Consider the following 16122-nt stretch of genomic DNA (forward strand, 5'->3'; position numbering starts at 1 on the left):
TTCCACAAAAAGAGCAAGTTTTGCTTTTGTTCAATAATACAATAAATAGCAAAGGTAGTTCAGTTACTTAACATTCTCAAATGCTGTATGAAGATCATATAAGAAAAAAATCTGTAAAAAAAGCAAAGCTTTGCAATTACTCACTACTGTCCAGTATCTTGTTGCTTTTCCTTTCAAAAAATCTGAACTACTCCTTTAATAGGAAACACATCAGTCTCAAAAGCTGATTGTTTAGTAATACACATGTCTTGAATCTACCATTTCACGGCACAGTAGCTGCCTTTCCCCTTTACATTTGAGACTGACTAGTGCATATAACCACACCCTATTGAATTCAAACATATATTAATAATAATTAATAGTTCAAGTTCCAGCTTGAAGTGATACCTTGCAGACATGAAACACAGGAGATTACAGTGTTTTTAGTATAAGTGAATGAGTAAATGTCCACTAGAACAGAGAAGATGAGAGGTGAAGGCAAGAGTGTTGGCTGTGCATGCTCTCCAGAACAACAGCTAGGAAGAGTGAGTCCCCCACACCAAGCCCCAGGCCGACCAGATAATGGAGAGACTCACTTTTAATACAGGCTTCTGCACAAAATATCAAGAAAGAAGTCTGCAGGGTGGCACAGAGGCCCAGTGGTTAACAAACACTGAATCAAGGTCAGGGTCAGTGACCTTTGTTACTGGTGTCCTCTCAGTGTCAGCTTGGGTTAACCTCACTTTCTTCCTACACTGCTTTCTGAGCAAACCAGGCTTTAGGAAATCATATTTTAGTATGATGAATGCAGAACTTTTATGGTTCTTTAGCTGAAAGATTTCAGATTTGACTGATATCTTTGCTGCTTGTTAAAAATGTACAGAGAACTACAAACTTGAAAAATATTGGCTTAACTATTGGCCATCATGACTACCTAAATAAATATTACCATCTACTGTGAAAATTGGCAAAAAAGGCAATCACCGATCACGCAAAAACAAACAAAACAAACTGTTAGATAAAAACCTCTGCAACATCTGGCAAATTAAAGTGGCTACTCATATTCTGAAGAGTGATGGATATTAAAATCAAACAGTTAAACAACGCTTTTAGGCCTGAAGAGATTGGGCAACAGTTTTGTGGTTATTTTAGTAAGGACATTAAGTACTATGAATGGTTGCAATCAAATTCAATATCCAATACAAATCAGGTTTACTGTGAAAATGAACAGACATTCAGTCATTTACAATGAAAAAATCTGAAAAAAGGAATTGAAATAGCTCAACACCAAAGTCAAAAGAATGGTCCAGAAAGTTAAGAGAACAGATCATTGCCCTCCCCGAACAAGGAACAGGATATAAAAAGATAGCAGCGGCACTGATTGTTCCTAGAGACACTGTTGGAAGCATGGTTCACAAGTTCAAAGTTACAGGAACAGTAGTTCCACTACCTGGACAGGGCAGAAAAAGGAAGCTATCAATGTCTGCAACCTGATATCTGAGAAGGCATGTTGTGAAAAATCCTTGAGTGACTGCAAAAGACCTCCAGCTAAACAAGAAAAGTCAGCTCCAGTATACTCAAAATCATATAAATAAGCCACAGAGGTTTTAGGATTCTGTTCTTTGGAGCAAATCTGGTACTTTTTGGCATGATGGATCAGCGGTGTGTCTGGAGGAAGAAGAATGAAGCATACACTGAGCCCACAGTTAAGCATGGTGGCCGCTTGATGATGCTCTGGGGCTGCTTTGCATCCTCTGACACTGGCACTGCAGCGTGTGGAAGGGAAGATGGATTCATTCACTGTCAATCTTAGGAGGAAACTTCATGCCGTCTGTGAGGAAACTGAAGCTCAGGCGTCATTGGACTTTCCAACAGGACAATGATCCCAAGCATACCTCAGATTCCACTGAGGCTTGATTACAGAAGAAGTCCCAGAAGATTCTACAATGGCAATCACAGTTGCCTGACTTGAACCCCATAGAAATCTCTGGTGGGATTTGAAGAAGGGTGGCTGCAGCAGGCTGACTCAAGGATATTACTGAACTGGAGGCCATTGCACATGAGGAATGGGCTAAGATTCCTCAGGAACGCTGCCAGAAGCTGGTGTCTGGCTATGCATCTTGCAACAGGTCATAGAGGCAAAAGGGTGCTCTGCTTAGTACTAAGGTTGACTTTCTGTCCTGATACAAAGTACATAGTGGTGGGCAGTATAACGGTATCCATACTGTCACTGGTAAAAATCTATACCACGGAATGGAATTTTGCAACACCGTTATCACTGGTTTAAATGCATTGAGGCATACTAGCGTAGCAAAAGTGATGAGTGACAGGACAACAGCTCAGTCTGAGTCCAGTCAGCAGCATGTTTTACTCTAGCATTATGAGCTGCTAGGTAACTAACTGTCACTCACATGTGCCAATGTACTTAACCTGCAGTACAGTAAACTGGTGAAATGAGTGTTTTTTTCCTCTCCAAGTTTGACCACTATGTTAATGGAAACATAGTGACTGTTCCCACTCTGCAGAGCATAGCTTTCTGTCTATCTTGGGCTTTAACACAAGCTGGGTCATACTGGTTTGACTATACCACAGCTCCCTTTTGGAACTGTGGTATAGTCAACAGCACACTGACACACCTCAGCGCTAAAGAAAGAGAAACTTAAAACTACAGGAGCAGTTACAAAGAAATGACCACAGAGAGACCCACTACATGTGTATTGTATTACATGGTATCATCCATATATCCATCCATTTTCTACACCAATTATCCCATTGGGGGTCGCGGAGGGCTGAAGCCTATCCCAGCTGTCATGGGGTGAGAGGCAGAGTACAACCTGGACTGGTCGACGGTCAATCACAGGGTGGTATCATATGGATTTTATTCTAACATATCATATGTAGCTGTAGAGAATGTTTTATCATATAATATCATGTTTTGTATCGTGTGATATCGAACAGTTACTAACCCTATCTTCTGCCTTCTTATCTTACTTTATTTCGTCTTATCTAATGTACAGCATCTCATCGCCTTATATTGTAAGGGATTGTGTACTCATTAAAAGTAAACCAGGTTTTATGCTGCCACAAAATGCTCAAAATGAACCAGACAAAAACCCCTGTAGCTTTCTGTGTATTTATAATCAATGAAATACACTAACAGACCAAGCTGTCTTAGTGTGGTGGTACTTAACATTATGTGATGTGCAAATTAGAATTTTGGGTCTGGTTTGGAATTGCTGATCTATAATGACTACTGGAGCATTTTAAGTGTTTCACAGGGAGAACAGGAACAGCTTGTGAGAGTCAGGGATATGCAGGCTACAGGGCCATTGTGTTCAAACAGGTGTATCCTACAAAAACACCCCTTTTTACTTCATTGAACAGCAGCCTTGAGCCACAACTGAAGACACTGTCCAGTGTTGCCTTATTTCAGGTTTTACAAAAGAGGTTTTTCAAAATCTATCCTTAATATTTAACAATGTATTTTTTTCTTAAATCTCAAGAATTAATGTGTTCAGGTTATGATTATTATCAAGTTCATAAAATATACAATAAATACAATAAATAAAACTGAAAACCTATAAAAATTAAGATTTTCTAGTATATACAAGCCCCGTGCATTGATGGTATGGTTGCTGACTCGAGATGATTAAAAATATAAGGGTGTAGACAGAAATAAACGAGGTAGATCAAGTGATTTAAGAAAGCTGATTAGAGCAAACATGCGTATGAAATGAAGCATTTTAAAGCAGAGAGCCTTCTTACAGCAATTTAACAGCAGTAAATAGATTAATTACTGGCAGCATTTGAGAACAATATATAGATAAGTTAATGCAAATAAAAGGTAAGGCTTTTAACTGCAGTGTTTTAGGTAACAGTTGAAGATTAAATAGTGCAGATGTGCACAAGGTCAAGCTTTTACCACAATAAGCTTCTTACAGAATTTGAGATACAGTAAAGAAGTAAGACAAGTGCAGAATATTTTATATCAGGATAGGCTAAGGTGCTTGTTAAGTTAAAGTTCTATTTTCTGGCACTCTGTGACTGTTGAGTGGTCATCAGAGTGACTCTGTGACTATTAAGAAATAATCAAAGTGACTCTGTGACTCTTGAGTGGTAAATAGATTGACTCTGTGACGGTTGAGTGGTAAATAGATTGACTCTGTGACTGTTGAGTGGTAAATAGATTGACTCTTTGACTGCTGAGTGGTCATCAGAGTAACTCTGTGACTGTTAAATGGTCATCAGAGTGACTCTGTGACTGTTGAGTGGTCATCAGATTGACTCTGTGACTGCTGAGTGGTCATCAGAGTTACTCTGTGACTGTTGAGTAGTCATCAGAGTTATTGTGTGACTGCTGAGTAGACATCAGAGTAACTCTGTGACTGTTAAATGGTCATCAGAGTGACTCTGTGACTGTTGCATGGTCATCAGAGTGACTCTGTGACTGTTAAGTGGTGACAGAGTAACTCTTTGACTGTTATGATGGTTGAACATTTTTTTAGCAAGTCATCATGAAGACTTTGTTTGGAGATAAGAAAATAATAAAGGAAATAATGATGCTCCTTCCTTATAATTTTCTTCCTAACTGTAGTATGTATCACAGAAAGAAAAAATATTGCCAGTATGTTTATCTTAAAATCTCAAACCATTATTTTCAGTTGGAAAAGTTCCATATTGTTGATTTTAGACTTCCTTTTATGCTAAATTAAAAGGTTGGCCTTTTTATCCATAGACAAGTAAACAGAAAAGAACTGCTGACCTAATAAAACAGAGCTGCAACAAACACATGGCTGGAGGAGCTTTTAGGATGCCAAGCACAGAATTCAACTCTAGTGAAAATGTTAAGGTCTTGACTTTTTGTTACATATATTCACTCATTTTAACAGCTGTCTCACTGTTGCAGCTCTGAACCAGTCACTCGGCTCCTACCTGTAGACTCCAGGCGGTGTCTGTGGGATGATGAAGCTCTTCTCCAGGTCACGGAGAACATCATTCAGCATTCGCACGTGGGAGGGGTCGCGCTCTTTCGGGTCGTTGGCAGGCCGCATAGTTTCAGACTGAAAGAAAGCGGCGTGGTCTCTCAGGGAGGAGGCGGATGACAGCAGAGGCTGAGATACCACGCTCTTGTCTAGACACATATATGGAGAGAGGACAAGGAGCAGAAAAAAACAAGATGTGAAAAAATAGATCTAAACTTTAAAGTATGTTAACGTCTCTTACACAGAAAGTTGCTGACCTATGTGTAAATATTCTTAAGTGTGAGAACTTGATGTAGAAATCAGTCTAACTGCAAGAAGGAGAGGAGGGTTACAAGTAAAACTCACAGTGGTCTTAAAAAATGACATAAACAGCTCTCTGAAGCAGCTGAAAACACACACAACTATTTTGAAGCCCTCAGGGCTGAGCAGCATGAAGACAACCTCAGGAAAAGTAAGAAATTGGTTTTGGGGTGAAAAAATGTGTTACTTTAGAAAATGAAAATATGACTCAGGTCTGGAGTCTTTTAGATTGGTGTCATATTTCTTTTAAAGAGATGGTCAGTTAGGAGAAAACCAGGACTGTTTATACACTAAATAGACAGTGATGACATGTTTAGTCAGCAGAGCTTAACTGGTGCGGTGTCAGTGTCACGGTACTGACCCCGATGACAGAGGTGCAGTGACTCTTGAAAACCTGTGGTAATGTGGGTGTCCTCTATCAAGAAAAAGAGGAATCAACCTCATTGTAAAGCAAAGCATGCTAATGCCCTATGGGTCCTTTAGGAGCACCTGGAATCACAGGCGGGAACTCTAACTCAGTGGATAATTTCACCCACTGTGCAAATGTGTCTGACATCAAAAAACAGCAATAATCCACCAGAAACATGAACAAAAGAACCCCAGCAGGGATCACTGTACAACAGACAACACCCAAACACAACCAAAACACATTTAACACTCTGCCCAGGGGCATGATGGGGAACTTTGCCCACACCTCAACTCTGATTTGAAATCACAGGCAGGTGGAGCTTAGATCAGCTGATTCTACAGAGTTAAACTACCATAGGTGGATCAACAGTGTCAAATAGCTCCAACACTGGAGACCATTTCACTCAGAACGGAGTTAAAATTACACGTTGGAATATAAAATCCCTTCTGAAATGTTTAACCCTGAGATATCACCGCACTTCTTTTTGCCATGTGCAACAGCTGTTTTGTGTTGTGATGCTGAATCATCCTCTCTGTGTGCTACTATATAGACAACAGAGGTGGAACAAGAACTAATGTGTTGGACTCAAGTAAAAGTACAGTTACTCTGGATAACAGCCAACTGACCAGAGTCAATATGTACATTAAATATTATCTAAAAATCATGTTTGAGGGAAAAACTAATTTTAAACAACAAAGCTCCCTAAATAAAATAATAAGATAAAATCAGACTGAACATTTAAAATACATGATTTTGTGGTGATTAATCCTATTACTGTCAGTGGTTCATACTCTTAGCATTCCTCCACTGTCCTGTCCTCTCCAAAAAAAGGCATAAATCCCCAATAATCTCAAAAAATGAACCATGATATGAAATCTGTAATAACAACATAAAAATAAAACAATAAAACAAAACTACATATCTAAAAAGTTAAAAGGTTTTAAATTAGTGCTGTTACTCGATTAAAAAAATGATCAGTTAATCACATTACTACGTTGTGATTAATCATGATTAATCACAGCATTTTTTTAAATAGTTGATTTTTATGTTTTTAGATTTTTAAAGGTTGTTATTGTCAAGTGTTTAAGTTTTAATCATGCTGATCTGAGTCCTTACCAATACCACTATTAATACTTTCTATAGTTTGGTGGAAAGACAAAAAAAAGGGCAAATGTTTAAACTACAAGTAGTCTTGGCTGAGTTGTGCTTGAGTTAAAAAGCTGTGATTCAGTCTGTCTCATCTATTGTATAACCCTCAAATATAAACACATATTCACACTGGATTTATTGAAGTTTCTCATCAAAAACTAAATGTTCCTATTTTATGTGACATTTAAACACATCATATCATATAGAATACAGTTGTCTAATTTACTGAGGTTACCTGAATGCATCATATTTTCCGTCTTCAGCCCATAAAGTTCACTAATTAACTTCAATTTTGCCAATTTCACCGCAGATTTCTACACTGGATTAATATTGTTGACAAACAGGACTTGCTCAAAATTTTGGAGCACTTGGTTGGCATGACCATGGCTTGATCCCGTTTTGTTGTCAGTACGTACCCACAATTTTGGTTTTATCTTAACTTACATTTGCCAGCTTTTTAAAAAGAAAATTGCCGTTAAGCAGACCTGGGTCTATCCTTACTCATCACTGCTGGCTGTGTCTGGACCGCCCCTCACCCTCAGGCACATAAACATCCTCGCTGGAGGACTACGGGAGCAAGTTGTGGTCAAACTTAGTCATATGAATAATTCAAGTTATTTTTTTTTAATGTGTTAATGTTTACAGCCCTGTTTTTTAATATAATAATATCTTATGCAGTGAATTGAGATGTTTTAACTTATCTGTTGTTTTACTCTATTTACCCCATCCAGTTTAGTTGTTTACCTTATTTGACCACATGTAGACATTCAACAGCCCCTCCACTCACTGACATCAAGAGTCCTTCCTGTGCTTGTGAGCTGACTCTGCCACCAGACACCCAGGCCTTTAGGTGGCTGTCACACTAAGGGCCCGGTCCCGGATCTGAGTACACTTGAGCCCAAAGGCTGGTTCATTTTGGTCATTGTGAATGCAAATGAACTGCACCCTGGTACCAGGCCCACTTAGGGAGGCTGTCTCAGGTGCTATTCAAGTGGAATCCAGCAGGCTTCGGATGAGATGCAACCACACCCAGATACGGGACAGAGGGTCGTATCAGCTCTATGATGTCATTGCAAAAGCTAAACTTCTTTTAACGGTACAGCTGTTCACATTTTTCCTTGATGAAAAGCTCATAGACTCATAGTCTCTCCAATGAGTCAGTCGTTCTTTGAACAAATCACTACCCTATGACCAGCAGGGTGTTGATCCTTTGTGAATATTATTGTTATTGAATATTGTTCATGTCTCATTCAACGGCAGTATCAGTGGGAACAGGTGTTTGTGGAGATTCTCACTCCTCTTGCACTGGACTGTCAAGGAGAGGTGATCATTTCATACCCTGGTTTATCCCCTGTACAGAGACAAATGTCACGGTATACAGAGGAAAGTGTGCCATGCAGCCATGAATTAAAGCTGAGGTGTCTGTAGATTAATGAGAGAAAACATATTTTTTTCCTCTGCAGCATCAGGCTGCAACATGGCAAAATCTGAAAAATTGAAGGGGTCTGAATACTTCCTAAATGCACTTTATGAAGCTTAAAAATAAAATGTTAAGATTTAAAGTTTGTAGTGCTGAAGGTCACACAGAGGATCTTCAGCATCGGGGTCACTGGTGATCTTTGTTGATGTTTCCCTTGTTGCCGACTGTGTCTATTTAATCTTTGCTGAAAAAAGCTGGCACAGTTTATCAGTGCACATGGGAAGTATCATGAAATCTATTGTGAAATCTTTAAATCTGACAGTCTTCTTTATAGATTTTTAATTAGCCTCAGCATGCTTCACACACATGCTGGGAAGTCAGGCATCAGAATATCACCCACTGAGATGCTGCTGGTTGTGTGTCTGGTTTCTTAGTATCTTCTGTCATTAAAAGTCCAGAGAAACACTTGAGAGTGTGTTTTGTCCTGTTGCTTTAAAGTGGAATTTTTTCCTTTTATATTCTTAAATATAATGGGAACTATATGGTACGTCAGCCTTCCCCCCTCCCTGACCCCTCCACATGATGGAAATATATAGACAAAACACACATGATGCTTTCCTTCCAAGCTCCTCTTTTAACCTTTAAACAAACATATGGTGCATTCAATACACAAACCGAACCTCCCTTTCTTACCTCCGCGGATCAATTTACTGCACTGGTCTCTACACACACACATCAGTAACTCACACAATGCAATCCTCATTAGCCTGTCAACACAAAGCTGGCTAGCTTTACAGTACATTTGGCACTGCAAATCAATTACCTCACATTTACTGTTAATTGGCTTGTTATTCTTGGCTCTGTTAAATGATATCTGGCTGGATCCAATGGGCCTGTGCTGTAGAGCCTTTAATCTGTCAGCTGCTGTCTGTACCAGGACAAAGGTTCATGTTCAGGTGTTCAGCTCCAAATAGCTTACATTTAGTTAGACAGGAATAGGTGCTTTTAGAGTACAGGAACATAATGACGACATTGGTTGTAATTTCCAGGTCCTAAGAAACTTTTAGGACTTTCCAGAAGATAGAAAAAACTTACAGTATCACTTTAAATGAGCTTTATTTCATTCAGGAAAAGCAGTGAGTGTGTTAGAAATGATGGACATTAAAACATTTGGATACAAGAAATGACCAAATATGAAAAAAGATATAAACCCCAATTCCTAAAAACTTAGGACATTGTGTGAAGTGGACAAAGTGAGAAAAGACAAAACAGAGATTTGCAAGTCCTTTCCCACTTATACGTATTTGATTGAATACAACAAAAAGACAAGACACTTAACTTATTCTAAGTGTGATGTCTGCAGAAAAAAGTTGGGACTGGAGAATCTTTACCACTGTGCTGCATCATTTTTCTTCTCAGAAGCGGTAGACCCACTAAGATTTTTGTGTGAAATTGATAACTTCCAGCTCTTAGCACTGACTTGAGCACAGAATCTGCACAAGTCATAGAGTGGTGCAGTCATGCCGTAATTTTATAACCAAAACCCCTCGGCGATATGCCTATGGGATATTTCAACAGGTTTTTGGATCTCTGCTGATATTAAGATCTGTGTCCAATAAAATTTTATGAAAATGATTTGTTTTGTTCATAAATATAATCTTTAATATAAGCATCATTTTAGGATTGTAAATGTAACTGATGAAAGTATAAAGCTAATGTCATGCTATATTGAACTACAACACGGTCGACTGAATTTAACGTCATCAGCCGAGGATACCAGTGAGCGGAAGGCTCAGTCGCCGTGCTTGAGGTGATGACGTATACAGTCCAGACAAACGCTGTAGTCCTAGTTAGCCGCCCTCTAACAACCGCCTTTATTAAGATGTGCAAAGATATACATTTCAAAGGTGGCATTAAAATCTCTTGAGCTTATCTTCACCATGGACTTTATTTCATACATTTAACCAAAAACTCAGTCAAATATCTCAGACTTTCAGATGAGGGAACCAGATGAGATGGCTAAAATGCTATCTCATGTTCAGCATTTAACATTTTCACTAGAGTTGAATTCTGTGCTTGGCATCCTAAAAGCTCCTCCAGCCATGTGTTTGTTGCAGCTCTGTTTTATTAGGTCAGCAGTTCTTTTCTGTTTACTCAGCAACATTTTAGGACTCATTCCTGCACCACTCTATTAGCTCCTGTTTTGCAAAGAATCCACTTAAGATTTTGCTCTGATCATAGGCAGGCACTAAAACGCCCAGAAAGTTTGCCAGCCCAGGACACTGAGCGCACATCGTTGTGCACTAAAATCACGACACAACAATGACAGATGGGGAAATAAAACCAAAAAAAAAAAAAAAAAAAAGAAGGATACAATTTACATACAAAGAACCAATTTGTGCAGAGACATGCAGCAAAACGCACCTGTCGTCATGTTAGATAATTTTTGAAATGACAATTTGTGATCTAAAGACTGATAAAAAAAAAAATATGAAAGACAGTCATCATACAGCTGTTCCTGTGGTCACATTAAACACATTATTATCATACAAAACTAATATGTTTGGAAATGAGTCATTGGTCATTCATAGCTGAGAAAAATCATTCTGTTGGCGTATGGCAATAAACACTGTGCAATATTTTATCAATCTATTTATCTTAACATTCACGTTTCTGTTACTCTAAGAACTAAAAGCAGCTCACACTGCAACAGCAATCAGCTTACTTGCATATGAGTGAGTAATTTTGGCCATATTTGTAAATGTTCCTCCTCCCACATACATGCAAATGGTACAGAATGCTGTTTGCTCCGCTGAGCAGATTGTGTGCATTTTTGTGTGCAGTTAGCATGGATTTCTCCTTTACATGTGCTTTGTGGATGAGACAATCTTTTTTGCCATTTGTACAGTTAGAAAACAAGCAATAAGAAATGCTGTTCTTCCGTGGATCTGCCCTTGTGCGTCCAGAGAAATAAAGACACTGATTGTCGAAAAAGAGAAAGTGGAATTCTTTCTTGCTTGATGCACATGTCAATCTGTTTAACACTATGGAGTTTCTATTGTCATCTACATGCAGGCCAGTCTAGTAACCACACTGTTGCTTTTGCAGAATGTGGCTTGGCATTGTCTCACTGAGATAGTAGAGAAGTGGGTGGTGGTATTGGATGTTGATATACAGTTGGTTTTGCATAGTAAAGTCTTATATTTGTAGATTCAGTGACACACTGTGTGAACAGACCAGGCAGCATCATTTCAAGTGGCCTACATCCAAACAAAGCACAAGCAGCCATTCACAAATGGTAGGTTGAAGTCAGTGTTGACTGCAGTGGCCAAGGCTTTATTCAAGTGAGACAGGAATCATGTTCACTGTTGTTGATGCTCAACTTGGTGCTTACACAGTGATATGGAGAGTGTCTGCACTTTCTGCAGATGCAGTTGGACAGCTGGAGAGGGACGTGACAAGGTGGAAAAGGTTTTCAGTTCAGATGGATGAGTCTGTAGAGAAGACTGGCACAGCTCAGTTAGCTGTGTTTGTTTGGAGGGTATTTAATGGCTATCCACCAGAGAGGAGATTTTGACATTGCTATCTCTAAAGAAAACTGTGTTTTGAAAAACAAATTTATGAAAAAATTCCTGCTTATTGAAAAGCTGGCAGATGGAGCCCCAGTTATGACAGGAGGACTCTCAGGATTTATTACACAGTGCAAGGCAGACCTCGACTTTTCCTAAACTTTTGAACTATCACCACATCAATCACCAGCAGGCTATATGTGCCAAAGTTATAAGATCTGATCATGCTGTGACACCTTTTATTAAGATTATCAACTCCATTCCAACAAAAGCTAAACAACACAAGCTTCGAAACATCCTTTCAGGACTTGGTGATGTCCTTGTCCTCAGAGAGGTCAGATGGCTGAGCAGAGGTAAGATAAGATGCTGCAACTTTTTCTCTTGCTGAAATAAATCAAAGCTTTCATGGAGAGAAGAGGAAACTGGCCCCTTGTCTGATGCCACCTTGATATGAATTCTCAAAGGATGTAGTCTCTGTGATGGCCAAAATAAGTGAACAAATGTTTTCTCGGACCTTGATGAGAGTTTTCGGAGTGATCTGCTTACTTTGTTGGCCACAGTAATGATAAGTTCAGTAACAGGAAAGACTTCTTGAACCTTAATGTGATATTAAGTTGATCAGCTTTGGGTATTGCTGTTTCACAGGTGTACAAAAAAACTGCTTAATTCAGCCTGTGTGCTATGTGTAATGCAAACAACTCTCAGCCACTTTCGCTGTTTTGAAGTTGAAGAAAGGTTGATGACCCCTGCTGCAGAGATTTCTTCACTGAGCCGTTTTCCTTCAAGCAGGGCATGTATATGTTGTGTTGACTTCAAAAGAAAGAAGGAAGAGTATGATTTATCCAAGAGGAGTGTAACTGAATTTTACAAACTCATTAAGTAAGGCTTGTGAGAGTGATAAAGACGAGATATCTGTGCCCTGCAGAGAGGATCAGTGCTCACTGAAGAAATCCCTAACCCCTCACTGTTTGTCTCCACAGGTCAACTGTGGAGACCAATGGGTTGCAAAAAGCTAGCACTTTGATGGGCTGTCAAGTGGGAACCCTCCTTCGCTGCTGTCCCACGACACCTCCAGAAGGCTTAACAGCGATCTCTAGATTGTGCATGGTGCATAAGACGGCAGTGTGTGCAAAACTAAGCGGAGAACTTAAAATGACAGTGGACAGCGTGATGGCTGTAACTGACTTCAATCACGCCACATCAAGCCTCCAGCATCGCTTATTCATACAGGTCCTTTCAGACTTGTCTGCTGAGCATTATGATCGTGATATCAGGGGGCTGAGCAAAGGAAATGCACTGAATCATTTCATTAGTCATTCTATTGGTCTATTTAAACCAAAATAGACTTTTTGTTCCTGATCAACAGGCCAGACTGGATAGGAGCACAACTTTTGGTCTGGATTAGAGCATGACTCACAGGAGAGGGAGAGAGAGAGGGAGGACGAGGACGACGGTGGGGACAAAAATAGAAGAGAGAACTGTTCTCTCCTACAAATTTAAATGGCTCTGGCTCCTCACAGCCAGCTGGGACTCATGAAATATTGTTTGACTGTTGTAATCCATCACATCTTTTGACACACTGGGATTCGTGCAAGTGTATTTGTATTTGGGTATACAGTGGGGACTTGGCCTCCTGTGATAACGGTGGCAGAGAGAGGAGAGAGAGAAACTAAAGAGCTTGAGGGTGATGCTTTTATTTGATGGAATATTTTTACTTTTCAGGTTACAAGTTTATGTTTGTGCTGGGGGGTCATGTATACATACAGTTTATTTGCATCCGACTGTGATGATATTCCCTAAAGAATCCTTGGTCGTATACTGTCTTATACTACTGGAATATAAAAAAGATGTCCTGGATGTAAAGCTGAAATTCTCTATAAAATGTGGTGCACAGTGGTCAGAAATTTAACACATATAGAAACCACACTCACTGATCACTTTTTTTGGTATACCTGTTGAAGTGCTCATTAGCATAAATATCCAATCAGCCAATCATATGGCAGCAATCGATGCATTAAGGCATGTGGCCCTATCGTCCATTTTTGATGATCAAGTTTGTGCAAAAAGTAGCCTTACTCCCCTGTTCTTAGGAGACAGTAGTGGCATCTGGTGTCCTCTGCTGCTGTAACCCCAGAGATGGCTGTGGGTAAGAATTAAAAGAAATAGACAAGCCTCTCTAGCAGTGACTACAATGGCATATTCAAAGTTACTTCCTTCTCTGTTCTGATGCTCAGTTTTGTACTTCCACATCTTGATCAAGACCACATGCCTAAATCCATTGACTGCTGCCTTGTGAGCCGCAAGCCGGCGTTTGACTCTCTGAGCCCACGCACTACAGGGAATGCTGTGAAGTGTGGTGGCTACATCTCTGACTTCTTCCCAGTTAATCCTGTGATGAGGTAAAGCTGCATCTTAGCTGCTACACTGTTTAGTACCTGTATGGAATTTATGATGAGGTGGATAGCAGGGGCAGCGAGTGACATTTGGTGACATGCCAATGATGCTGTGATCCTTGCAGAGACTGATGTCCTTGTGGGCCATCTTAACTTGGTAATTGAGGAGCCTAAAGCATTGAGAATGCACATCTCCTTGCCAAAACAAAGACCCAGACCCCCAAGGACACTTTGGATGCTGCCGTTGAATCTGTGTCTGTGAATGGTGAGAGCATGGAAGTTGTGGAGCAGTTCACCCACCTTGCCAGCTTAATTCATCAATCTGTTGACTGTGATCAACTGCAGACTAAGACTTGTGCATGGGGAAATGGGTTTGCTGGGCAAGGCAGTGAGGTGCTCCCGGTATCTGAGCATGAGAATGAAAGTCAGAGTCTTTCTGTCTTTGGTCCTCCCAGTCTTACTATACTCCTGTGAGGCCTGGATGCTGACTGCTGGCCAAAGGCGCCAGCTGGACTCCTTTGTGACGACTTCTCTTTGGCACATTTTTGGGTATCATTGGCAAGATCGTGTGTCTAATGCTGATGTGTTCAAGAAAGTTGGGATGGGGTCAGCTGCTGGTCACTGGACCAGCAACTGCAGTTTTATTAGTACCAGGCGTGCTGATCCAGCTCATTGCCCACTGGGTGCCCAGGACCCAGTTGGCTGGATTAGATGACAGGGGTCATCTGGAAGGACACCAGGTGAGATGGGGCATGGGCTTGGCCCAGGCCTGGCGGATGGCCATCAGGAGGCCAGAGCAGTACAGGGCCAAGGCTGACACAGCAAAGTGCATACGGGCACACTCCCATACCTGACCCGAACTAGTATACCTAATAAAGTGAGCGCTATGTGTTCCTTGGTGTTATTTGATTGAGGCCGGGCAAAAGCATGATACATGTTATTGTCCACTTAAAGTCGGTATTTGGACAATGTTCTTTGTGTGGGTTATTCATTGGTGCAGTTTATAAAAGCAGTATGCCTCAAAAGCACAGGCCTTGTTCCCACTGTTTTCATGTCTTCCTTTGCACACATTTTCTCCTTAAAAGTGCAAATTTGCTTATTAGCAGAGGGAAAATCTTAAGACTACATAAGAGCTATGTTCCTAACATGAGGCCTTTAGGCACAGCTGTGCTATATTTAGCAAATATAAGTTTAATAATTCACTTAATATAGGATGTTCTCTAACTAATCATCGATGTAGTATGATACTGTAACATTTCTCATGAGGATCACATGAAGAAACACATGAAAGGATGAAGAGGGAAAATGCAAGAAGCAGAATAAATAAAAAAGAGGATGAACTGTCATACATCAGTATTTGAAGCAAAGTTCAATGGACTAAACATGAAAGCATACAGCTGCACATATAACTCAGTGTTTCATCAGATTTTCCCTCAGAGCCTTTAGAATTGTTTTTTGTTTGCCTTTTCTGAATGATGTTTGAGATGATTGCATGTTCTATTTTATACTGGAGTTTACATCCAGAGACTTTGTGCATGTTTTGAATCTTTACTTGTGTCTTTTGTCTACTATATGTGTCCTATTGTTTTTATACTTTGACATATTGCCTTTCCTTCTCAGTTACATCACTAGTTTTTAACCACTATATCTTACCAGGTTCCTTTCAAGTTTGCAGCATTTACAGTATGTGAATTTCGTTTTCGGCTTTTAATCAGAATCAGAAACAAGAACAAAAATGAGTAGACATGCTCTTTTGCTGTGTCCTCTTCTGCTGCTTGCTTCTTGTTTTAAGTTGACGACCCTAAAAAACCTGCAATCTGTGAGGTGAATTTACAAAACACTTAAAAGCTGTTTCATGGGAGACTTCCGGTGGCGCCCTACACAGTATGGCAGCTTAGAAACAGAGCTCCGGTACCAGCTG

General features: G+C 40.0%; 1 protein-coding gene across 1 annotated transcript in view; it reads right to left on the reverse strand.

The window, feature by feature from the left end:
• LOC121511708 (inactive N-acetylated-alpha-linked acidic dipeptidase-like protein 2) overlaps nt 1-16122 on the reverse strand; it is a 492988-nt gene that overhangs the window by 22289 nt on the left and 454577 nt on the right. The window contains exon 14 of the mRNA XM_041790471.1: nt 4912-5110. Coding sequence (XP_041646405.1) covers nt 4912-5110 — 199 coding nt within the window. The remainder of the gene's footprint in view (nt 1-4911; nt 5111-16122) is intronic.

This window comes from Cheilinus undulatus, linkage group 7 (assembly GCF_018320785.1).
Source record: "Cheilinus undulatus linkage group 7, ASM1832078v1, whole genome shotgun sequence".
Taxonomy (NCBI): Eukaryota; Metazoa; Chordata; class Actinopteri; order Labriformes; family Labridae; genus Cheilinus; species Cheilinus undulatus.